This window comes from Falco biarmicus, chromosome 6 (assembly GCF_023638135.1).
Source record: "Falco biarmicus isolate bFalBia1 chromosome 6, bFalBia1.pri, whole genome shotgun sequence".
Lineage (NCBI taxonomy): Eukaryota > Metazoa > Chordata > Aves > Falconiformes > Falconidae > Falco > Falco biarmicus.
In genome coordinates this window covers 86,549,586-86,576,773 of record NC_079293.1, presented here as the reverse complement: position 1 = coordinate 86,576,773, position 27,188 = coordinate 86,549,586, and the positions used below count along the sequence as shown (strand labels likewise).

The following is a 27,188-nucleotide window of genomic DNA, read 5'->3' as shown; positions in this document are numbered from 1 at the left end:
GGAGCATTACAGCCACCCCGGGTCTGGCTCAACTGATCTCTGTGAGGCCATTTGGTTGCTTGATATGAGAAGGCAACAGTCGTTACCTGCTATGGAATAGGGACTGGAGCAGCTCAGGAGCCTGCCTGCTTCTCCTCCAGGCTGCTGGGAGCACTGGGAAGGGAAGCCTTGGCCAGTGCCCCTATAGGGCAGCTATAGGGGAAACCACACAGCAAGAGAGAAGTGTGAGGAAACATTCCCTGACTCTCTGCTGAGGATGAGTTCTGGAAACCACCTTCACACCAGCCCCTCTGGTGGCTAACGTTGGCACGAGCACAGCAAAGAGACAGGCACGAGGGCATTCCCAGCACCCCTCCACCAGCACGCAGCAGGATCCGCTCCCATTGCCCAGCGTCATTGCTTGCAGCGCTGCCGCCCCCAGCTCCCCCCACCTTCACGGGGACAAGCAGGCAGGCGATGCAGGCGAGGGGCTCTGTGTTCGAGGGGTTAAGCACACAGGTTGTGTTCAGAATGCCTCAGCTCCCTCAGCTGCTGCCAGTGCCACTGGCTGGGGTCACACATGCAAGGAGCCCTACGGTTCATATGCACAGCAAGTGGAATACCAGGGTTATTTCCTCAAATGAAAATTAACTTCCAATGTTTGTAATCGATCCATGAATATTCATGATCCGTTGGGAGAATTTAATAATTACTTCACTCTGGTTAGGCTCATTTGATCAGCTGTCGTGACAGCAGTAGGCTTCACTCCTTCATCAAGATGCTGAAGATGTGGCAGTGTGACCTTCCCGGTTCCCTGCACTGGAAAGCAGCTCTAGTTAACCCTAACTGCAATCCCAAATGGAGTGGTACCTGACACTAGAGTGACTGCTGTTCAGTTTTAGAAACCACTCCGCTTGGCACTGCTCTTAGCATAAATAGGTGACATCTCCAAGAAACTGGGAAGGTCACCCAGCAAAATACTTTGCATTTTGATAGGTAAGATTTCATATGTCCCCCTCCTAGGGCCTCCAGCCCACAGCATTATAGCAGAGGGCGGTGAAAGTGCAAGCACTCTTGTGCAGAAAGGAAAAAAAAAGAAAGAAGGCAGCAGTCATTTGCTGTCATGAGTATTATGGAAATTATAAAATTAATCTCTGCCACTTCACTAGACATATTCCCAAAGAAAGTTAGGCTTAAGAGTTCATACTGCCTACGCACCTGCGCACAAGCCTGCCTCATCACCTCCAGCAATAAACTTCTAGCCTGTTGGACAATTTGAAGAGACTTTGAGAAAATAATATAAAAGCCTCAAAGATAGTAAGTCTCTATAAATGCTGTGAGAATTGATGTCTGGGTGGATGGAGAGAAATCTTACTTGTGCTCCCACAGAAGCAAGACTGGAACTCCTTAAACTCTGCTCTTGAACACAGCAGAGAAAGCACACAGATGAGAGAAAATCCCAACCACAGGGGAACTTTCAGCCAGTATTTATACCCTTTTGGATGTCAAAATTAAGACACGAATTGTTAGAAACATTATTTTCTCAATGCTGATGCTCTCGAGCTGTTCATTTAGGTCAACAGACCAAAAAATATGCACTCATATGAAAGTAGCTCCTTACCATAAGCTGTCAAAACACAAAATAAAGCAGTGAAAATATTAAACAGCCAGCATGAAAGCAAAACAAACAGTCAAGAGCCTCAAGTCATGCTTCCATCTCTAGTAATCAATTTATTACCTTTTGAAGTTCCTCTTCACGTACAGCTCCAAACTCTGTTTCACAGAGAAGCATGAAAGAGCTAAAGGCTGCTAAAGAAGCAACCCCTGCCCCTTGGCAAGGAAGCTGGACTTTACAGCAGCCAAGCAATCTGCAAACCTGAGACAGGAATCAAGCAGGTGAAGCAAGTTCCCAGATGGGGGATGTTTTACGTGTCATCTCCCATTTCTCAGCTGGGGACACCCTGGCCTCCGATGCCCAGTTCCAAACCATCTAGGAACTGAAAACCGGTGACTGCTCTTTAGTAACTAGTAACACTGTATTGGCATGTCCAGGTAACTTATACAGGTCCCAGACAATATGCATGCCCATCTCCTTCCAGAAATCTGGGTAAGCGTGGGCTTCACGAACGTTGCACACGCTTTCTCTTTTCAGAAGAGTAAGCAAGCCGAGCTTCTCCTTTACACCTATCTTTTTCAAAAAGCAAAATGGACTAGAAACCTGATTTCACTTCACAGCTTCCACTTGCTTGACTATTCAATATATAGTTCTAGGGTCAAAATTAATTTCTTGGACACCTGCAATGACATTCGCAGAATCTGATGAACACAGCATTCTCTGGCCTGCAAGTCCTTTATACTTGTACTGCCAACAGTCAACAGGGGTTGGGTGAGCTTGTTAGGACCTGGAGAGAGACCAGCAACTCCTTTCCCACCAAAATGACCGGCCATCACACAGCAACAACTTCCCCCGCCCCAGATGGGCTCAGCTACACGCACAGTGGGCTGATTTAGAGACCTGATAAGACAGACCGAGCAACAACAGGGACAATGTTGATCTTGCAGGGCAATTAAAGATCATGGATGGAAAATTCTCTGCCTGTGCCTGGTTTTGGTGATGTCTGAAAAGAAGCTCCAAAATTGAGATTTTATTAAGTGAAACCCATGGCACTGTGGTCCGAACCCAGCTGTCACCGAGAGGCTCACATAGGCTTCAGCAAGGTCTCAGTTGGCCTTTTACAGATTTAATGACGGGGCACATGAGATAATGAATAAGACAGCCCCTTCCAAAGCCAAATACACGGCACTGAAGTTAAACCGTGGAACCACAGCCAGTTTTATGATGACATTTTTGGCAGCACAGGGCCAAATGTAGCAGCTGCTCAGGGCAGCAGGAATTTTGTCATCTATAAACACAGGCGCAAGAAAACTAAATGTTTGGTTCTTTTATCCTTCTCACACTCCATCATACTTTATTCAGAGTACTCCAAATAAAACCTGATGGACCCCAGTCTCCATGCAAGTACTACTCGGTGTAAATACAAGTGGCCAAATCAATATATAAAGATTTTTAATGTATACCTATTTGCTATTTAAACCATTTGGAGATAAGCTGTATCAAATACATTTATCTTCATCTATGCAGCAATCTAAAATATTAATGATACACATGCATTTTTCATGTTATCTGCAGTTTTGTGCCCCCTTTAAATGGAGTCTCCTATTTATTTTGCCCACTATAATACCATTAATTAGACAAGATTCTCAACAGGCTTTTATATCTCCAGCACTTCAGAGATCTCGTAATAGCTTGTGACAGCAAAGGAAACAAACTCTTTTAAACCTGCCACTTAGTAATTGTTACATAGCTTGCAGTTTTACCTGAGGTAACCAGAATATGCTTTAGAGTTCAATAGGTATCTATTACGCCCAGAAAACCAACCGTAAATTCAAGTATTTCCACGTTAATAGCTGCCTCTGCAGATTGGTAGTCAGAACAGTTGTGAGTGCCTGAAAGCAATATAACTTTTACAAATATACATACATATTTATATGCAATATATATATTTACAATATACAACTACTGATATACAATTAATATTTGTATGTATTTAATTTTAAGTGATAGAAAGATAAGTATTAGAGTTAGCTATTCAAAATCCCAGAAGCACTAAAATAAAATGTCAAAGCCAAGCTGAGCCAGTCTTTCATAAAAAATTCCTTTCAACCTTCAACCGCCTTCCAAAAGCCTCAGACCAGACTCACAGTGTCTCTGGAAGGTCCCACTTCTGTTTACAAAGCCGCTGCTGAAGCTCAGGAATTCCTCCACCTGAAAATAGTTGAGGCTACAAGAATATTTTGGCAAAGTACTCATTCTAGCCTTATACTCTCTCCTTGGCATCTGCCGTTAAGTGCAGACGGAGGCAGGGTGCTAGAAAGACGTTTGGCCTGGATCAGCACGGTCATTCATATACCCTCAGTGTCAGTTATAGTGATTTACAGTGAGGGTCTGCAGCCTCCTGCCCCCACCCGTGTGCATGCCTTCTGCGATCTCCTAAGGATGGGGAAAAGTGCTCCTCAGCATCCACCCAGCCCTGGCCGATGGGCCTGGAGACACAGGAGAGGCCAGGAGGAAAGAGTCATTCTGTTAAGGAGAGCGCACAGACAACAACCACGGAAGGAGAAGGAGGAAAGAGAAATGCATCGTTTGGTCCTGCAGGCCTGATGCCTGTGGGATGTCATCAGAGCAGAGATGATGCTTGGGGAGAGAAGAAACTATGAAATAATAGCTCCTGCCCCTACCCAGTTCAGAGAATCATGTAATTCTCCTGAAGTATTTAGAAAACCCAACCTTAAAAACATTAGAGCTTCCTAGCGCTGCCCACACACACTTCCATTTCGAAGTAGCACACTGGGAGCCATCTGCTCCCCTGTTTGCCCATACCCTTTCGTTTCCTTTGCTCTTTGGGTTCCATTCCATTTCCATTCTCACTGCCTGGGGACAGGAATGCTCCCGCCGCATGTACAGACACCACCGACACTTTTTCTCATGCTCTCTCCATTCCCTAACCCTATTTGGGTATGCAAGCCAAATTCTTTTCATCTCTCACATGAAAACCTATTGTTCTCTCCTTGCCAGCCTTCCTTGTACTCACTTCAGTCTGAATTTGTCCTTCATCTGTATGGGTGACCACAGCTGCCTCCAGGAAAGGAACTGTTATCCCCTCGCATAAGGACGTCACTATTTTTTCTGCTGTCATTCCTACTGCCTCCTCAGACGTTGTTACCTTCTCCCTGTTAGATCAGCTGTGGACACCTGTGATCATTAACCAATATGCCTAGATCAGCACACACACACCACCCCTTTTCCAGCTGATGAGCTCCCAGATTTCAGTAGAGATTGTTAGCACCCAGTCGGGGTGAGCCCTTGCATTAGTGCCCTTTCTATTGCTGCAGCCCTTGAGGTCCCACAGCTGCTCCCATCTGATGTTCTGACCTCCCTTTGTGCAGATGACGGCTCTCAGCTTTGTGTAACCAGCCACTACGATTAACATGATCCCGCCTTGTGTGCCAAGCCTGCTAATAATAGCACTAAATAAAATCTCTCCCAAAACTGGTCCTTGAAGAACTTCCCCGGTGGCTTTCCCTTTACTCTGATAGCTCCCACTTCAATGCTAGTTACTGTTGTTTCATTAGTCTTTGCTACCTGATGCATCTTACAGCTCCTTGTCTTCTTCAGCTTAACTAATAATTTCTCCGGGGACACCGATTTAGTTATTTACTCAGGTCTAGACAGGTTACATTTACCACGGTTCTTTCACCTGGAAATTCAGACATTAGGGATCCTGCCTGCAGAAAACAGACAGTGAGGGTTGTACCCAGAAGGTCATATCCAAATGAATGTCCATTTTGGAAGGAGTGTTGAATTTAAATGCACAGGCAGCTGTTCCGGATTTCCCTGTTTTGGGAACAGTCGAGGTATTTCAAGGCTCACCCTCTGAGAAGGCAATACCTGCTCTCTGGGTTTACTCTCAAGTGAGTTTTAACTCAGGCCTGCAGGATTCATTATTCTCACATCTGAACGCTGATACTTGTCGTAGCAGGGCTTTCTTAACACCTCGGTGTTAACTTTTGTAGCTATTGCAGTAACAAGAATTGATCACTTAATTCAGACCATCTAGCAGCGAGCTCGTTTCAGCTCCTCTCTCCTCTTTGTCCCTCCTCCTCCTCCACACACACTGATGAGCGTATCATTTAGAGAGGGTTTGTCTGCTGACTGTATGAATTTCACTCAGCAGGGAAAAACATTCATCTAATTGTATTTCAAATTGTGAGAATCTGAATAAATGAACAAGTTGTTCTATGAATAGGGGAATTAATGAAGACTTGTTTCCTGTGGGCTGGTGTCCTGTGTTGTTCCATTTCCTACACTTCTGCCATCCCCTCTTCTTGCCACATCCCACCTAACTCCAGCTGCAGCTCCTTCCCCTCTCCTCACTGGCGTGTGCGTGCTGGCCATCCAGCTCTGGACTCCACTGGTCCATGACTGCGCTGGTGGCTACTGGCTTCACACCTCCACAGCCCAGCCTGCCCCTGCCCCACTCCTCTCCCAGTCCCACCAGTCCTGCACAGCCCTCAGGGACCTGAAGACCTGCCCCCGCATCGAATCTGATTGGAAATGGTCAATTAAATGGCCAATTAAAAAATGTATTAGGATGACTAGCAATGAGATTGTGTGATGACGTATGCTTCAGCCTTGCAGGAGGTGGCCAAGAATCTCCTGGAGCACCCGTGTCTGGGCGGTCCTTGTCATGCTGCACCGTGTTGAGGCAGGACACCGTGCACCGCCGTCATTTGCACCACCAGCTACCAAGGACATGTAGGACATTGCTCATATTAGCATTATGAGAGTGATTAGAGCCATTTAATTATAGCTGTGCAATGACAAAAACCTCAGCTCACAGATGTCAGGTTAGCCAGGCTTTTAAGCCTTTCATGTCCTGTGGCTGAGATTATTCCTGCCTTCTAATTTTTCAGATCCATGTTATGATTTTATGTGCAATTAATTCTGTGGGAGGACAGCAGTTCTCAAATGAACATGGAGTAAATACAATCAGTAACAAATGGGCTGTTATGAGAGTTCAAATCATCATTGCATTGTTAATATTTTCCAGTAGTTCACGTTTAGTTATTTTTCTGTGTGATGTATGACATATTTAATACATAGCAAATATCTTAAAGGCCCTGTTCTGCTTTCAAAGCCACTACTGTACCGCTTTTCAAAAAAAGCAATAACCCAAAAGGGACCAAAGAAGTTCTGAGAATCTTCCCTCTGTGCAGCCCATTTGCATATAGCATAGCTAGGAGGTGTATTTGACCCAAGCATTTATAATTAACCCTTAACTTGTCATATATAAAAAAAAGTTTACTTTCATTTCAATGTTTTTGTTGCAGTGTAATTCCAAGAAACACCAATTAGCTATCAAATGCTGACAACTTGCGCTTATCGCTGATTAGGGCTACATATGAACTATAAACCTAGCACATTACCACAGTGCAACAGCTCATTACCAGTCTAGCTTTCCTAGCTAATCTTTTCTACTAATTTTTATTTAGGGACTTTCTGGCTAGCTCATCAGAAAATTACACGCTAATGATCTGAGCAGAATTGAGAGCTTTAAACAGTAACACGGGAGAAAAAATAATTCTGTTTGATCTCTTTATGTTATGATAGATGCCATTTAATCAATTAGCACAGCAGAACGCAGCGTTCTATCTCAGGCCTGGCAAGCAGAAAAGAGAAAAGGGTGAGAACCTCACACATCTCTAGACCTTCCCCACCAGGTAAAAGAGAGTCATATATGGTATCAGAGAATATTTTGGAGCATGGTCACTGAGGCAGCAGCCCAGACCTGTGGGTCTGTGGGTCTTCTACAAGTCTCCCAGAGGGGATTGCCAAGGATGTGACTGCTGCAAATAGAGGGGACATGGCAGAGCGAGGGTCACAGGGCTGCGCACTGTGTCCTGTGGAGATGCCGGGCAGCAGGGTGGCCCAGCCAGCATCCCGGGATGCCTGCTGCTGGTTAAGCCTCAGAAAGGTTTAACATGGGGTGCTGTGCCCCTGGAATGCCCCAGAATCAGAAATGTGACTTCCAGTTCTGCCTGCCTCCTTCCCCTCCACCTGCTTGGGATTATGGAAGTGTTTGAGAAACAGCAGCCAGAACTGAGATTCTGAATAACCATGGACTGAAGCAGCAGTGATGACGAGTGCTTCACAGTTACTTGCCAGAACCATAGATAAATAAAAATTACTTCTGAAATATATTGGAAATAAAGTAGGAAAAGAACTGAATATTTCATAACGTTACCACTTGTCAATGAGTGCAAAGAATTCCAGATAGTAAGATGTAGGTAGGAACAGGTAGGAAAATGTATCTGATCCACATTCTGTAGAGCTTGTGTAAATCAAGGGCATCAAGGGATATACAAGTTCTATATTTAATAATTAATACAAACAGACTGACAGCAATGACAGAAATATTTGAGAAGCAGCACAAGGTCACATTTAGGGGCTATCTCATTTACTGCAGCTGAAATGTGCTGGAGTTTCTTTTCTGAAGGCTATGAGAGTCAGCCGACAATCCCATCGTGTCTTGTGTTTACTGGTTCCTACTCTGAACGAGTCAAAAATAGAGATAACCAAAATGCACATTAATGCCTGAAAAAAACAAATCACGTCTTTAAATCAACCACGCAAACACATCCGTCCATTGCTGGTCTATATGTGTGCAATTCAACACTTGGATAACGGCAGAGCACAGCACGCTGAGCCAGTTCCCAGCTCTTATCTACCCCTGACCTTAAGACAATAAGTGCATAGCCCCTGATCTGCAAGAAGCTGCAGCTTTTTCCTAAAGATGGTGGTAGAGATTTTTACTTCTTATTATGGGTGAGAAGAGCAAGAATCCCTCAGGATTCCCCTTCTTGAAACCTGTGCAGCAAGGGGAGTGCAGATTTGCCGTGCTCTGCCCATCCTTCCAGATCTCCCAAAAGAATGTTCTCTACTTAAATATGCAAAGGATTGCAGATTTAACTGCCAGAAATGTTTCAATATGAACATAATCAGACCGTACAGCTGGGAGATGTTCATTTACTGTGGGAAAGGAGCCGGCAGGAAAAAGCACCGTCCATATTCCTATTGCATATTATGAGATTAATACAGTGGAACTCACTCTTGCATTCAGGTATTGCAAAATGCAGTGAATGGTCATATGGGCAGCATTTGATTTAAAATGTCAGTGCAGAATACCTAACTCTATCCCTTTGTATTTAAGACAATAATAATTGGTAAATTTTATTACTTGGCTTCTGACACAATAGAATTGTACTTCCAAATGGTGCAGTCCTAAAAAGGAACTTTCATGAAGCTCCAGTTCCTGGGACTATTAATGGATAATATACAGAGAACAATGCAGAATTTATTAGGTTTACTAAAGATTACAGATTAGATATTAGCTGGAAACATTTGGATTTTTGTATTTCTGGCAGATGAATTAAGGTGAAACAGACCCGCTGGTAATACTTATCATGATGCATACAGTTATTGGTTTTATATCTATACAGATATAAACATAAAATTATTAAGGACATTATTTGTGTTCTGAACTTATGTTATCTCTCTGTTGAAATGAACCTTAACTGTTTAATGCATAAAATAGATGTGTAATTGCTAGTCAAAATGACTCTCACATACCCACACTTACTGCTGGAGCTGAATATTACCTTACTATAATTTCATACGCAGCCTGCAACATTCTTTATTCATAGCCCACAACTAAACATTCCCTGTTGAACAGATGTGGCATTTTGTTGTTACTCTCTTCAGTTATCTATTGTTCTCTGGTCTTCAGCGAGAGGGATTCCTTTAGCAGCAGCAGGTTGCTCTCTGATTAGGCATATTAGTGTGAAGCTGAGGTTCCTTAAAAGAATCAGGTATCACCCTACAGAGAAACATCATTGATGGATGGACCCTGGCCAGTGGAATTAAAAACTTATTTTTAAGGGTTATACTACCTTTTGCATGGGTGTGATACAATAGCATTGTCAGATAAAATTCAAAATCTTACGCCTTAAACAATGCAAATTCTTTTCTAATCAAATGACCCAATTTGTAAAGAAAACCTTATTGTATTATGTTTCAAATAACCGGTTTCTCGTTAAATACACATACTGACTTGCTTGTAATTCTTTGCTTTCATTGTCTTATCTTTCGGTGAAAAGTATGTTTTGTAGAAAAGTTTAAGCAAAACTTTTTGCTTTTTGAATTTGCTTGGGTGGGTGAAAAAAATCCAGTTTTCAGCATGCACCTAAGTGATTGGGATACCAGTAGAGACTGGGGAGTTCTGCCACAGCACCCCAGAATCACCATGTCCCTGCCTGGATGAGCCTTGGCCCTGCTGGGAAGACAAGTGACAGTCCCTGGGAGCATTTATAGTAGAGAAACCCAAAGCATCACACAGATTCACAGCAGCCAGAGCCTTCCCCCAACCACCACCCTCATCACCCTCATGGGGCTCGCTGTGCTGAGGGTCAGGGGAACAGACATGGCACCTGCAAACGGACACAAAGGACTTGTCAGTTGTGCAACCTACTCGATATTTATGTCTGACACACACACAAATGATCCCAGGCAAAGGAACTCCCAGAGGACTTCAATCAAGGGAAGCTCAAAACCAACAAAACCAACAAAAGCCACCGATTATATTGCCATCACACAGCAAGCAGCCATCTAAAATGGCAGTAGTCACCTAGCGAGAGAAAAGAAAACCTGTTACCAGCCTAATGGGCTTGTTTTATATTCTGAATGATGCAAAGATCCTAAAGGTTACCAAAGCACACCCTCACTTTTTCTTTAAAACACGCTCCACAGTAAGTAGCCTCAACCCTTGGCTGGGGAACACGTAGGAGCGTTCCACAGGTCTCCCTGGAGCACAGGGTGGAAGAGTGCCAGCTGGTTCTCTTTCACAGACATGTATTTTCAGAGCCAAATCTTATTCAGCTTTGGTCCTCCACCAGCTCTCCTTTCACATCAGTGTAAACTGTTGCAGCTACAGCAGTTACACTCCGTTCCCTTTGATATGAGAATGAGATGAATATGAGATTCTCCGTCCCTCCAGTCCGCCCGTGAGAGAGAGGAGCAGGATTCAGGAGGTGCACATCGGCATGGGCTGACTGAGTACATGGAGCTCCTAGAATACTCTCTCTCCCTCTCTGAAAAAATGCAGTTGTTTCTCTAACACCACACCTTTGGAAACGTTTGGGGTTTTGTTATGCAGTACATGCCAGCTAGGTAGCAGATCTGGATCCTGCGTCTAATTCCTGTGCTCTTACATGTGCGCATAACTTCAAAGCACATCTCATGGAGCCTGTGAAAACTGGTGTTTGCAAGAGAGGAAATGCAGTCTAGGAGCACAAAAGATTCAGCTACTCTGTTTCTAGCTGGAAGGCAGACATGAAAATTGTGTTCAGCCCTTAAAAGCCTGCTCCAAGGAGCCTCAGGTCCCACCTGCACAGAGATGATGAAGTGCTTTGTAACAGCTTCACCCTGCCAGTGGCTCCCCTTGGCTGTGCTGCAGCTGCCTCCGGGCTGAGCGGTGCAGGTGCTAGTGCAGCCCAAGGTGCCGCAGGGACACAGGAGCTACATGAGACCCCTGCCCTGCGGAGCTCCCGTGAGACCCCCGCCCTGCGGAGCTCCCGCTGAGGGCAGGCAGCACACCCAGGAAAGCTGCAGGCTGTGCCAGCTGCCTGGGGCGAGGGCAGCGGAGAAGCCGGAGAAGCCACTTCGATCAGTGAGAGCACCCACTCCTGCAGACTATAATGCGTTGTGCGTCCTTTTCCAAGCCCCCATATCCCGACACCTCTATGCCAGCTTCCCACTTTCTCCTGTTGTTCTATCTACAGAGGCTGAAGACTCTATCTCCATAGCTCCCAGGTTTGTAACAGCACCCAAACCAGCCACCGCCACTGTTCTGCCACCCCGCACTCTGCTCTTCAGAACCACCCAGAGCACCTAAGAACTGATGTTTCAGCATGGGCTTACGTTCTGCCACTCATTTTCAAAATGAGTGAAGCTTCATTTCTGCCCAAGAGCACAAACTAAGGAATAGGGAGAGAAACAACTCCCCGCACCCCTCAAAAAGAAATCATTGGAAAATAATTTTAAATACGGCAGGTAGAACAGTTTTGCTGATGGAGTGATGAGATAAAATACAGCTAAAAGAGTTAAACCTGCTGTCTGAAATTAAATTTACTGAGTCTAGTCACATATTGCTAGAAAGCATGTCACCTGATGGCATTTATAAACAGACAAAATTTAGAAAATCAAAATAATCTAATGAGCTCATTCTGCAGCAGGAGAGGGAGATAATTTTAATATTTCAGAAGATAGCTCTAACCAGCCTGCTTAAGTTTTTAAAGCCAATGCATATTTTAAAAAATTCACTTCACATCTGTTCATTGTGCACAGGCCTGGAGGCAACCTTCAGCCAGAGAACTTTGATCATCCAGAAGAAGCTAGCTGGTATCTGAAGAGCACAAGAGGGTTGTCTTCATTGCTTTCCTCTCAAAAATGTCAGGAAAATAAGAACTTCGGTAAAAGTTTGTATGGAAAAAAAGCCATCTTGCAGTGGCAATGCCATTCAAACACGCTTGAAGCAACATGGCAAACTGGCTGAAATACTCCCTGCTTACAACCTCACAGATCTCTTCAAAGTTTCTAGGGCCTGTTGCTCTGTTGAGGGGGTGGTGTCAAATACAGTCCAAGAAATAAAAGACAGAAAAATTGTTCAAATATTTGCCCAGAAATGTAAACCATGTTTTTGTTCATTTTTCAGTTAAGGTTGAAAAAAAATAGTCCTGCTTGTGCCACTTCAGTAGTCACCAATCCCTGCTTATGTGACAAGCTCCTGTACAACCTTCTTGAGCTCCAAATTCATGGTCACATGAGGGTTTTTTGCACTCATTTGCAACCAGTCAATAGATGATTGTACATATCCAGTTCTCACATTCACCAATCCCATCAATCACATCCCTTGCAATCCCAAACAAACTCAACGCTAGGTAACACTTCAGCACATACTGCCTCTTTCAACAAATAAGCTGTTAATCACCAAATATTGAACGTGAACTACGGTATACAATATCCTTTAGCAAGGATTTGAGGATTATCTCATCTAATTAGATATAAGCATGTTTTCTAATCTGTGAGCTTAAGCCAAAGCCCAATAAAAAGATTTCTATTGACTTACACTGAGTTTTGGATCAAGCACCGGGAGAACTTGCTTTTGCAATTCAAAGAGAAAGAGACCTTAAAGAGGTTAACAGAGTTAAGTCATCCGGCACAGAAATGGGCTGGACATCCATATCCCTGTTAGATACTTGAGAAAGACACCACTGAGACATTCTGGGTTTCTTTCGCCCTGCAAATGTAACAATCAGGCTGACTGCTAGTTTTCAGACTCCTAAAAGCAGAGGAGAATCTAGTAGACACACCAGAACATATTTTATTGTCTCTTTGTATAACTGCCTGCCGTGTGCAAACCCTTTGCGAACAAGGATGAAGATAAATTATCAAAATGGAAGCACAGCTATTGAAAATTGCTGGTGATTTGGACCCAGAACTCTGCACTGAAATTGCGTAAGCCTAGCCCCTAACCAAGCAGGACCTGTTTATTATATAACCGTTAATTAATATTTGGTTGTTACATGTTTATTTTGCTTTTAAGTCATTCTGCCAATGGAGTATTTGCTTCAGCTCTCAGGAAGTTATTCCATTGTCTTGCAGGAATCACTGTTAGCTTGCTTTCAAGTTTATATTCCTCTGCCTCATTACTTAAGGATAAGGAACCGTTCTGCCACTGTCTCATCAGAAACAGTTCTCTCCTCCTGTGTGTATTCACACCCTTGAAATACTAGAGTAGTTGTCATCTCCCCTCTCAGAGGTCTCCTTTTCCCTGCAAGCTATGAAGATTTATTTCTGTCACGATGTTCTTCCAGGTGAGTAACCCTTTCATCTCCGACTGTTCATAACTCTTCTTGCTTCTCTTTAAAATTCTCTGCAGCCCGTAACCTCTTTGTAGCAATGAGATGCCCAGCTCCGAACAAGGGGCTACAATCCTGGCAGGATGGAAGGAACAACTGTTTCCTTTGGGTGTCGGCAGCGGGATGTCTCTGCTCTCTTGCCCTGAGTCATACTGGGTTTGTGCAGGGAAAGAAGGATCAGTAGGGAAACAAAAGTTAATTTCACAGATCATATCCGTATGCAGCTGTTCAAGAAACCAGAGAGAACCAATACCGCGGAGTAAGGCTAATAAACATTACTACATGCTTTCTGATAATTTGCTGCACTGCACAAGAGCTAGTTATTCCAAGAATATGACTATTTAAAAATTGTTCAATTATACATGAAATGAATTATCACCACATTTCCATAGGAGAAAATGTATTAATGTTCAATTGAGCCTGAACCAGTGGTGGAACAGGTGAGAATAAACTGCTGGATACCCTGACTGAAGGTTCAAAATGGCATTTTAATGAATTAAGTACAGATTCATTTTTATATGAAATGACCACGATGGCCTATTTGGGTCTTACTCAAGTTATATTTCAGCAATAACTGCACACTACTGGATTGCTGTTCATTACCAGTCACGTCTGTGCTGGCCCGGGACCAACGTCATGTCCTTCCCCGATGCAGCTATCTGCCACTGATAGGAAAGACTATTTAAATGCAATTAGTAATTGCTATTAAATCTGACTCTAAACCACAAGCACTTCCCTTCTCATTTCATTTTGCGGTCCATCATTATTTGCTTGTTACAGTATCTGTAGAGCGGTAATTCATTGAGAGGTTCAAAGAGCATCGTGAGGCCTGATCCTTTCCACTTCAACACTTGTACAGAATGGAGCCATGTTGGCTAAAGTCTGTTGCAATGCTGGTGTGACAGGGGATCGGGCTCAAGAATTCAACCTACTCACCCACACTCACTACACGTGCATTGCAGACATCTCTGCTCCAATTATTATCACATTACCAGCCTGGCAGGGCTGAGTTGAAAACCCAAAGCTGGGGAATGGCAGCTCCACCGGAGCTTTCCTTGAGGATTTTGTCTACTATCTCTCATTAACTTGATGAAACACAGTACTGTAAGACATGTGCAGATAAAGCTCAAATCTGCACTATCAGCTGTGCAAACTGTCCTACAATAAAGTGCATTGTTGACGAACACTACAACAGCGATTGCTGGAGCATGCAAAATCTGTTATCCTCATGCTCCTGAGTTGCAGATTAAACTAATAACATGCAAGAAGCTTTCCTACATTCACAGACTGTGCATCCCTGATTCCATCTATTTTATGTAGTTCCCTGGAATCAAGAAAAAAATTGTCAGAAATCCAACCTAGTAAAACTGTCATCTACAGAAAAACCTCATAGGTGTAAGTGATTGCCAGATGCTCCAAGTCCTCGTTATAGCCACGCTGATGGTGTTTCAGTGCTCTTGCTGGCAACCGCATCGCTCTTCCACGTTGCCAGAGCACTCTGGCTAGTGTCAAAGAGCAAGTGCCTAAGGCCAGGTCCTCAGCTGGTATCATATGGCATCGCTCCAGTGGCTTCAGCTTCTGCTAGCCAAGGCTCTGGTCCATATGACCTGGCTGCCAACAACATGGAAAAAGTCTTTTGTTTCTGAGCAGCTCATGTTTTTGATAGCTAATTAGGAACTATTTCACATTCAACAAAGTCTCCATTGAACACTCCTCTACAACTGGAACATTCAGGGGTGTTTCTTAGGCTTATTCCTCTTTTTGAATGGGCTCATTTCTTTTTCTTTTGCTTCCCAGTTCTTCTCTGTGGATTGTTGTCTCCTCTCCATGTTATCTCGGATGTCTCCCATTCATTTTGGGCCATTTTCCAGTCCTGTAATTCTGTTTCATCTGTCCTCATTGTCAATATTTCTCCTCCTTCTGCTCTCACATTTCCACAAGTAGAAGAGCAAAAATTTCTTCACCCTTTTCTAATATATTCAATGCTAAATTAACACAGAAAGATTAGAGGTTCCAAAGGCAGCACCACACATTTGCTGAGGCTCTCTGTGGTCTTTGTACCATGTTCTCATTGAGAAGAAGCAAAAGCAAGGATCAGAAGACTAGTAGATGGAGCAGTGGAAAGCAAAACTGATTGAAATTTCTCAGTTAAAAACCATAAATCACTTTAGGCTTAGGCACTGATGAAGTAACCATTAAACAGATGGCTCATTGGGCACATAGTTCAATTTTGGCATTAAATTCCTAGGCCTAGTAAGCAGACGCAGTTGTGTGAATCCCACAAAACTAAGACTTAGTTCAGGCTCATAAATAAGGATAAAATTCTCAGTACTAATACTAGTTGTTGTACAAGAATTGTATTGTGAACTGGGTTTTAGCTTTCCTTACTTCTTCCTGAAAAGTTTCCACTGACATTTCTTCTGAGAAAAATAACTTCATTCATGCTATAAATGCAAAGGCAAGATGTATAAACGAACCTGGGTTCCCAGATCTCTTCACGCAATTTTTTTCACATAGATGGAACAACTGCAGACAGATACACCCATTTAATCAAGAAAAGAATCTGAATTACTGGATCCATCCAAACCTTATTGTCGTTTTACTCCAATGATTAACTAGCAATTTAAAGAAAATATCTGATATACAGCATATTCTTTAAACTCATCTTTTATACCACCGTACTATAATCCATAATTATTTTCTCCTCTTCGCTTAAAAGCAGTATTAGTCTACCCTTGACCAACGAAAAACAGAATTTTTATTTCATTAGGACCAACTATGTGAGTCCTTAACTCTAAAAAATATAAGAAAATAAGTCAACAGAGTCCTACCAACAGTTAAAATGTAAGTAGTGCTTTTTGCCAACTCGCAATGCCCTTTACAAATTCCTACTTTGATTTTTTCTAGTTCAGTTTTATAAATGGAATAAATAAATAAATACAGAAATAAATTATTTTCCAAAGGTCATGCAGAAAGAACGAATGGATTAGCCCATGGTTTAAGCACCAGATTAGATCTTAAAACATGGTGGCTCTGCCACTAAGCCTCCTGTGCAACCTTGCACCAGTCACTTAATATCATTTACTTTCTACAGATAGGATTAAAAAAAACCCCAAACAATACCAGCATGTAAGACCTGGGACAAACTGCAACCGTACGACAGAGAAGCAGAAGCGCCAAGAATAAAACTCATGCTTTTGACTCCTGCCCATCTATTTTACAGACAAGACTCCCTCCTTGGATAAGCATAAGCATGTAGTTCAAAATATAGGATGCTTCCAGAAACGCTAGCACATTGGGAGTGCACATTAAGAGAGAAGCCTATTAAATAAAACAAGCAACAATTTCGGAAAGAGAAATTCATACAGCCTTGCACTTTTCTAAACAGTTTTCTTACATTCTCATAGTCATTAAAATGTATAAAAATGATTATTTCCAAAACAGCATTACCATGAATTATCACCACCCCTGTTGCTTAGCAACTGGAGTAATTTTTGAATAGTGAGCTATATAAACCAGTATCTGGAGTTTGTGTAAATGGGTGTTCATTTGAGGGTTTAAAACACATTCATCTTGGAAATCAGAGGCAAATAATGCAGCACTAATGTAAAGCTGAAATGGTGTTAAAAAAATAAAATGGCACTAACAATTCCTGCAGCTCAGCAAAGCCCTGCGCCTGTAGCAGGAGCAAACTCCTTTGCTCTTCCTCAGCCTTGCACGTGCCCCTTTCCAACTTTTATGAGGACATTTGACAGGGCTCCAGAGAAAATAATTCTTGCCCAGTCTTTTGAGGGGTTTGCTCGTCACTCAAGAGCAAAAGAAACTGGTGACATTAAATGGCAACGTATTGAAGTCAAATTAAAAATTCTATTTTTACATAACATACTGAGCTAGATGAACACACTGGTTCACACCACAACAGAATGATGTGCTTAGGAAGGTACCGCATAGGTCTGGACATTGATAGTGACAAAGAGATACTGAGATATTAGAGACAGATTATAAGTACATATGCGGAAGAGACAAACAAGAAATCACAGCCTGGCCACTCACTCACTGCATGCGGTTGCCCTTTATGGGGGATCTTGCCCATTTTTCAGACCCCTGTGGAATGTAACTTGAATGCCCAACAAGATCCTGAAGCATATCAGCCCGTACTGTTTGATGTCTGAGAATTTCTACATTACTTTCTTACAACTTTAGCAGCCAAGTCCCTGCTAAAGCTAATGTTAATCTCTGTTACATGTGTGTGTGTGTGTGTTGGGGGAGGAAGGGTGTCCCCAAGGGAGCAAGATTCTAATTTAATGGCTTCCAAGGCTTAGCCTTATGGGTAAGAAAAAAAATTGCAAAATGCACTGAACAGCAGCATGTGTTTTTCATAGAAACTGCAGGCAGAGAGGCAAATTCCTCCCTGGCATAAACACACAGCCCACAGAAGGCAATCCAGTAGCATCTGGTACCAGCTATGAATCTGAACAAGCTTTTCCCTACAACTACTACCTGCGGAGATGAAGCTGGATACTGCACTGAAGGGAGTTTAAGACCTGCAGCCTCTCAGCGTTTAGAGAACTGCGTTTCTGCAGTAAGAGAAAACCTGATGTCTATGAAATGGTGAGTTCCCAGGCTCCCGGGAAGCGATACAGTGCCAACTGACAGGCTGCCATAAGATACTTAATGGCTGTTCAACAGCTCGGATAAAGAAAAGATGCTCCATTTTGTCTGCTGCTCTATGGAAATTTGCTGAGACCACCCACGCAACGTGCAATGCTGTCACATAAGAAAACACTTCTGTTGTTTTCCTTCAGTCCCATTCAAAAAAGGCAGTTATTAAAATTTTAATTTTATCCTTAATAATCAACAACAACACCCTTAAAGAAAGGGAAGTGATATCAGCTATATAGGCTAGCCGCTGCTCTGAAAAGGAGGTGCCACCGAACATGTATCACATCAGTCTATAGGATGCTCAGCTTCCACAATGCAGCACACACATATACCCCCGCCTGCCTCCCTTCTGCACCGAGGAGCAGCACACGCCTGCACCGCTGGGTCACTGAGCAAGTAGCATTTGCGCTCACCCAGCCACCAAGACTCTTATTTCCGTTGCTCGTGAATAGATCACTTTAGGGAAAAAATGCTTTCTGGACTCTTCTTGGCAAGATGTGAACAAAACTTGCTCCTAAGTATGCCAGTATGTTTTTCAAATTACATTTTAAAAGTCCTCCTTAGAAACAGAGAGGTTGGCTGTGATTTATAGATGACTGACCACTTCTCTATATTTATGATTTATAGTATCTTCTCTTATAGGAGTGAACTCAAGAGGAGATGCTGGCCATAAGAGAGCTTTTATCGGCTTTCAGCAGCACAGACAGTGATGGGCGAGTACGCCGGCCCCCCTGGCTGTGTAAGCTTGGAGTGCAACAGACAGGAATCCCAGCAGAGACTGGGAAGCAGCAAGTAGAAGACAAATTTGGTCTTGAAGACCTTGTCTTGAAGACAAGACGATTTTCTCCCAGTCAGCCACTGCCAGGAAGGACAGCTGTTGTCTTTGGTAACTATCCCTTGTATGTTTACTTCTAACCTAGGGAGCATCATTAACATCATTTTTTCTATTCCAACAGCTGGCCTTCCCTTCAATCCATAACATCTAGCAGGAAGGAAGACAGAGTTTGATAAGCAGAGTTTGAGCTACGCTTTGTGCAGTGCAGAGTTCAAGCTATTTTCACACTGTGACTAGGTGCACAGTCCAACAAACAGCTGATGAACATTTCTACGTACAAATTTGGTTGCCCCTTAACTGAATTTCAGTCTGAGTGAGCTCCAGGAACAGAAATGTTTCCAGAAAGCCGGTTTTAAGCCAGACTGCCAAATAATTTTGGAAAATAAATGTTAGAAGAAAAATTAAATTATAGCCAATCTCAATTCTTTTTTATTTTCCAAAATGAAAATATGAAAACCATAGAAGAAAACTTGTCAGTACCTTGCAATCTTGAATGAATATGAGAAAACAAGCATGTTTACAGCCCTTAAAATGATAAGAAGGGTAAAATGTATGGACTGAAACAGGCTCTGTGAATGACTTGGTTCGGTTTTCCTGTCATCCCGTTGTTCCTAACTCCAGATCTCATGTACATGTCCTTCACCAATGGTGACATTCATTAGCAGTTCAATTATAAGATGCTCCTGTAAGCTGCCCCTGTGATGCTAGTTGCTACTCCCCAGGCTATAGGCTAGAGAAAACCAGCACCATCCACCACATCTGCTCAGTAGGAAGCCTGTATGACTAAATGGGCTGGGTAATGAATCCAAGCTTGCTTTCAGACCTGCACAAACGGAGTGAGATGATGCCAAAGAGACGTGAGTACAAAACATACCCACCAGGTGAGCAACTCCGCTCCTTTTCCCGAAGTCACCTGCAGTAGCCAAGGCCACCTGTTGTCTAGCATGGGAAATAATGCCTCATACTTTTTTGCAAGTGAAAGGCTGACACTGAGATTCCAACCATACCACAATAAAATGTAAAATAACCTTGGATCACAGAGGGGATCTCATGACAAGCATGCATGCTCATTGCAACATGTGTCTTCAAGAAACTGAATTCCAAACAATGGCCAGCAAAATGATTTTCTGTATAGGGCTGCATTATGGCAACAATGCTTGCAAAGCAAATACGGAACCGGCTCTCAGATGCTTTGAAACATTCAAAATATCTTTGAACAGTCCTAGAGAACAAAATCCTAACGTGCTGAATTTTGAGCCTGAAGATCTTTAAGACACCTAGGTCCTATTCTAGCAGGTTTCTTCCTGTGAGACCTGAATATCAGACACAGTGCAGCTGTGTTCAGCATCAGGTGGTGCTGAACCTCAGGCAGGTTTTGCTGTACCTCAGGAGGGCTGCACCACTGCTGCTTACCTGGAGCCTGCCTCAAACCCAGGCAAACCAACTGCTAGCAAGCATCTCTCGCTAGGTGTGACACAGAACACCACTTACTTGTATGGGATGTGCTTGCTTCCGTTGACTAGAGCGAGGATGACGTTGCCCAGTGCTGACAAGGAGAGGCAGAGGGCAGGGCTGCCCTCCCGGTTTTTGCTGAGCACTTTCACGCAGCTCCCCAGGTCAATCAGGTGCAAGCGGCTGCGACCTCCCGACACTGCCACAAACAAAACGAACAGTTAGCGTGGGACTCCAGCAGCAGCCTCTCAGCAAGGCAGAAGCCTGGCCACCACCTGCAAAGAGGAACACAGCCCAGAAACTTCTCCTAATTTGTGTCAGCAGCAACAGACGGTGGGGGTTCTGTTAACTCGCTGTCAGCTTTGATTGCTGCACATCACTGTCCACTCCAGACTAGCTTACAAATTGCTGAGGCTTTCAGTACTCACCAGCTCCCGCAGATTTCACTTTGTGAGTGATCATTGTGGGTTTTTGTTGTTTTGGGTGTTTCCCCCCCCCCCCCCCCCCCCCCCCTTTTTTTTTTAATACAGCTCTGTTAGCCTGTACCTGAGTTGGCTCTGTTTTGTCTCTGTCATTTCTCTTCCTCTGCCCAGAAAACTCCAGGCTGGGAATTGCTGCTTGGTGAACATTGGCCCTGTGGTAGCCTCTCTTATCTTTCCCATCTTGATCGTCAGAAGAATCTGTGGCATCAGCGGGACTTTCAGCTTTGGTTTAAATCGATATACTTCTACATTTGCATTTGGGCTAAGAGAAGGTTTGCCATGCCATGGGTAACGGACTGTCAACACACTGCCCTGCTCTGAAAATTGTTCCTGTAAAACTGTCAGTGGATCCCCGTGTTTTTCCTTGTTTTCTCTGTATCAACACACTACCTTTAATGTGAAAAGGTGCTAAAGTTGAAAAATCAAGATGAGCTGACATTTGATCTCTTCAAAAGCTATGCTTGTGAACCCAGGACAGGGATTCTATAGGCTTTACAGAAGTGCTTCTAGTTCTCTACTCCCTCAAGACAATTCCCTAGCTGGGTTTTTCTGCGTCTGCTCTTGACCACTCCTCCCTATTCTCGAGAGTTAATTTAGAAGCAATCTGTAGGAAAAGGCAGTTTTAGTTCTAGGATCTTAACTCAATAGTTCAGAGCACTATTTGAGGACAACACATAACTCAAACAGGAGTGGAAATACTTTCACATCAGAGTTTACCTCTATGCAAATATATTCACAGTCATTTTGACACAGGACCTCAGCTTATGCATCTGGTAAAGAAATGTATGAGCAGTGGGGGAAGATCAGTTCACAAGGAAAGATGGTGATGGGAGAAACTGCATGATGGGGACCTTAGAAAAGTATTTTCCAGATACATTTAATTTGGAAATGTCTTATCAACCGGAAGTATGTTTTTTCAATGACCCTGCATTCAGTAGCTGTGGTACCATGCCATGGTACACAGGTGTGTAGGTGCCATAGGAGGAAGAAGGAAACAAGCTTACACAGAGATGTGAAGAAGACACTTGGTAAAACTTCTGCATATAAACAGGTGATACACAATCATATCATTTTGCAGATTTGCTCACAGAAAGTCTACTATGAAAAATGCATATAAAACTTAGAAAATATATGGCTCCTAAAGATACACGTCACTATTAGCTGTAACTTAAAACATGTTAACTTACACTGAAAAAAATGAGAGAGGGATTTCATTTTGCAAGCACTGCAAAACACAGGGCTCACTGGTTAGTCTTACTGCCTGGCATCTTGCATGATGCTAAACATTCTGTAAAAATATCCATCCTTTCTGTACAATGTGTTACATACAATGCTGTAATTGTAGGTGATAGCTAATTAAAATGAACAACAATAAAACAAGTAGATTTTTTATGATAAAAGACAAAAGAAACAAAGAGAAAGAAAAGCAAAGAGAAGCAAAGAAAAACAAAGAAAAGCAGAGAGAGAAAAAAAAAGAAAGAAGAAAGAAAAGAAAAGAACAAATAGAGAAGACTTTTTCTGAAAGTGGTTTCTGCTATGGGATTTGAGAATAATATTCCAAAAATGTAGCCAGCATCTCTGTCAACAATTCTTAAAATACAATAACTTGGGCTTCTTTCAAGTCCTGTCAGTTCTTCAGCTACATCAGGTATTAGGCAACAGAGGATTTCCATGTATTAAATTATACTGTGACATTGGTTAAGTCATGCTGAGTATCACGAAACAGAAGTGAAGGATTGACATCTGATTAAAATTAATGTTGGTGGCTAGGCATTCAAAACACAGATTACACGACAACCCATGAAAGGTGTCCGTGGAAGTTTCAGCACCGTGCTCCGAGTGGTGGGAAGAGGTGGGACACTTCTCATGGGGAAGCATCCAGAGGCACGACGGGCTCCCGCACTCACTGCGGAAGGTCAGGCTGCCCTGGGACCCATCCAGGCAGCTGCCCTTTCACTCTGCAACATTCGTGGAGCACTTTTGCCTCAATGCTAAAAGTCCTTAAAGCAATTAGACTGTGGAGTCCCTGAGTCCTCTAAGACTGCTACACTCAGAAAGCTGAAACTACCTTTTTTTTAGTATCCCCCAGTGATTTCCTTTGAAAAACAAAATGTGTTTAGCGGCTACTGAAAATGACTGCAGGTGACTTGACTGAATTATATACAATAAATATTTCTGTTGCTAAGATTACCGGACATTGGGGAAATGAAAGAAAATTGAAAAAATCACTGCCCTTCAAAATCACAGTCATATTGTTTCCAAAGACACTCCAATTACAGAGGCTGAGGAAATCTAGAATTAAGAGAAATAACCGGATTTTTTCTTCTTATTTAGTTTACAAGTCAAAGACAGACATGTTTAGGATGGCAGATCTACTTGCTTGATCTGAAAATGAAGTTATTAGGCAAGTTCTCCACTAATGTGCCTGGCAGCTATAGAGAAAAGAAGTGGAACACCCTGACACTTGGTTTTGTCTGTGGCCACAGAGGCTTCGGAGAGCTGACAGGTGAAAAATGATGGTGCCAGCTCTGCCACAATGCCATTTATTTCAGTGGTGCTGAGCCTGCTTCATGACATTCCTGGTAATGAATCTAACAAGGAGGTAAGTACAATACCAATGCGTTATTCTAAGTCATTTTATACTAAAATCATAACGTTGGCCAACCCTTTAATCTCTTGTGCTTTAGAAGCTGTTTCTTTGGGGGGTTTTTTTGGGTTTTTTTTTCCCCTCTCCTTTTTTAATCCTGTTACTGGAATCTATGTATCTCTACTATCTTCACGTGGGGGTTTTTTGTGGTTTTTTTTTTCTGAAAAGTCCTTCATTACAGCAGGAGCCAGTGGTAATCACTAGGCGCCCTTTCGGAGCAGCTGGAATTCCCCCCTCATTCAATTATCAGTGAGATCTGACCCTGCCTGGCTTGTGAGGCCACTCAGATATGGGAACTTGAAGACAGGAGGTGGTGTGGCCACAAGACAAAGATATAACTAAAGGCAGTGCGTAAAGCATGCCATATTATAATCCAACAGGATCATGTCTCATTTTTTGAAAATGAGTCATTATAGCCACAGGAAAATAAATTTTCCCTTTGATTAATTGTGTTTGAAAACAGTAGAAAAGGACTGTGCATACATGTACATGCATGCAGTAAAAAGCATGGAGGATTAATAATTCCCTCAAAATCAGCCATCTTTATTCCTATGAAGCAGTCTGTCTGAGCATTCAGTCTTCCTTTCCACCGCAGAGTGGTTAATTAAGAAACCTTCAGTTAATTGAGATTTCTGCCTGCCAGTTCCACAGGCGTTATTACTTAAACACATGCAAACTGCATTTCCATTTAGAGCAACTTTCTGGTTTTCTCTCTTGTAGCTACAGACAATGTAAATTTTCTGCATTTGAACATTAGACATTAATACTGCAGTGGTGTTCACCCACTGCACATCATAGCTTGCAATCTATTCCTTATTACAAATAACCTATGCAGAGACAGGAGCTGAAACATATGCTGTTTCTGCAGAATTGCTTAAGTCCACAAATTTAAAGAAGCAGAGGTCTCTGGTGTCTTTCAAACAAACATTTTTTCCCCTGTAAAAAATGATTATTAAAAAAAAAAGAATTTTAATGTGAAAGTTTTCTTTTTCGGTGGGGGTGCTTATATTATACAAATCTGTTATCACTGGAACTTAGTAAAAAGCAAACAAACTTCTATCTCTGGTTATAAACAATCCAGGAGACTTGGAACAGAAGATAAATACAATAAAAAAATAGAAATAGTGCAAGTCAAATGAAACCTTTGAAAAATATAAAAACATATAAGTAGGAATGGAAGCATCTTTTCCTCATTTACAATTGAGAGATGGAAGGAATGACACAAGCCAGAGAAAACACCTGTGGCAAAGAGAGGGAGCAAGGCAACCTGAAAAGCCCAGAGCCTTTACAAAGAACCACGAGAGTCCTTTGTACACGTGTAGCTGGGCTGGCAACTAAAATATTTTGTATCTCCATGAAAAGGTACAGTTTATGGATTGCCAGCATCAGCTTCCACACACACACTGCCCTATTTAGATGCCGGAGGAGCAGCTAACGTGAGGGTGGCTAGGAATTCCCATCACCACAATATTTTACTCCATGACCTCAACACTGTCGGTAAAGATAATGTTAAAAGCCAGTTGGAAATTATCTTTTTTTTTTTTTTTTACATAGAGAGGCCCAGACAGTGCTGAGGACTAACTGTTAGTATCTCCACAACAGCAATTAAACTGAGAAGTGATGGTGATAATCCCCAGTGGCCTTTGATGGCTGTTGGTGGGTCTTCACCAGGCAGGTGAAGAGCCTGGTATGAATGACTCCACCCTGTGCTGAATGCAGAAACCTGCTAATTTTCATGGCTAAAGAATATTGTTTAAAGCCCATTTGAGTCAGGTTTGGAGGGGACAGAAGGGAGCAAGGGGACAGCTTACTTCCTCCTTTGCCGCTCTTCTCCATGCGGTACTGGTAGATGTGCAGGGTGAAGAGCATGTGGGAGTTGCGGTGGTCCTCCTCATCGCAGTCCCGCTGGCTGCTGCGGCGTGAGGCGATGGCAGCATCCAGGAAGAAGGCAGCCTTCTCTGCTGTAGGGGCACGGAGCTCACTCTGGTTCTGAAGCTGCAGTTAAGACAAGGGAGAAATGACCGAGAAGCTCCCACACAAGCAACACCACCAGACAACCTCCCTTAGTCAGCGCACACTGTGGGCACGCTGGATCTGAGGGCACCAGGAAGGAGGAGGTGCCCATGGAATGAGACCCTCCTGACACCAGCATGTCCTCCAGGAGCCCCATGATGGAATCCTGGCTTTTGAGTGTTCTCTCTTGGGGTATCTCTGGTTGAAGCTGCTACACATAAACCCCAGCAAACTGGGAACCGTTCCATGGGCCGGACAGGTGCATAAATTTCTTCCTTTGCTTTCCCAGAATTTTAAGCCATTTATGCTTATTACTTATTCATTATTTTCATTATTTTTACTGCCTTTTTTCCCCCTGCATTGCTGGTTCTGGCAATCACTATGTCCTTCTGATAATCAGAAGTGGGGGGAAAAAAATTGTGTGAGAAACACCGATCCCAGAATCAACAGCTGGTGGAGACGGGCAGGGGCAGGACTGTGCATTACCCTTCAGAAAGTGTTAAAAGGGAGCAGTCCACAGATAAATAACAAGACTGAAGCCCCACAGCATGTGGGGAGCAGCACAGAAGAGAAGCCTCTTTTTTGCCCCTTCATACCACAAGCTTATGCATCTGCTGACAAGCCAGGGCAATCCATTAAAGGGAACAAGGCAGGTAATGCACATACAGTCACATTTGCTGGACCTCAACCCCAGTCACCAGCCTCCTCTTATCTGTCTCAAGTGATAGACAGCATAGGAGGGCAGGCATTATTACCCGCCCCCCCGCCCCCGCCCCGCAATGTTAGGAATGCATGCATGTTTCGTGTCACCCAAGATTAGTTTTTCAGTGGAAGGGACATGTGACTGTGCGATCTTATGGCATCAGTTCTGGTAGTATGCAGAGATGGCCTGCAGCCCATAGGATAGGCTTGTTTTGCCTGGTGTAAAAACAGGGACAAGCTCCCATCTGCAGGGTTTGTTCCCCTACTGTGTAATACAGCTAGAAGTCAGGTTCTCCTAAAGAAGACAGTCCTCCTGTCTTCTCTTCCTGACCATTGATCAGCCTGAGGAGGGATAAAGGCAACACTGTGCATGGGAGGGGGTGACACAGCTGAAGGCTAAGCTCTCTCTAGAAAGAGGGAGAGGAGCAGGAAGGGGTTAACCAGGCAAGCAGAAGGCAGGCCAGTCTGTGGGCTGATCTCACTAATGTAAGCAACAAGAAAATGTGCATACTTGGAAAGGCCCAATGACAGACAGTATGACATATGGTGATTATTCATTTACTACACACACTGCTGATTTTGCGTATCTGTGTGGCTACAATATAATATCTTCCCTTCATCTGAGCATTTTGAGAATTCAGGTGTAGGACACAGGACTCCAGAATATCACTATGTCTTGTGAACACACATAAAAGGCTTCTTTTCTTGCAAATCGATGCAGTATCTTACACTGCAGAGATACACAGGTGTCTCATGGAGCTACCTTTTCTCCACCGATCTAAAATAATTTTGCATATAGCTGTTCTGTATCTAAATGAAA

The 27,188-nt window shown here is 43.1% G+C and overlaps 1 protein-coding gene across 1 annotated transcript in view; it reads right to left on the bottom strand.

Annotated features, from left to right (window-relative positions):
* KIF26B (kinesin family member 26B) overlaps nt 1-27,188 on the bottom strand; it is a 303,527-nt gene that overhangs the window by 33,639 nt on the left and 242,700 nt on the right. The window contains exons 8-9 of the mRNA XM_056344683.1: nt 25,465-25,648; nt 20,564-20,723 (exon numbers count right to left, since the gene is read on the bottom strand). Of these exons, the coding sequence (XP_056200658.1) occupies nt 20,564-20,723; nt 25,465-25,648 (344 nt within the window). The remainder of the gene's footprint in view (nt 1-20,563; nt 20,724-25,464; nt 25,649-27,188) is intronic.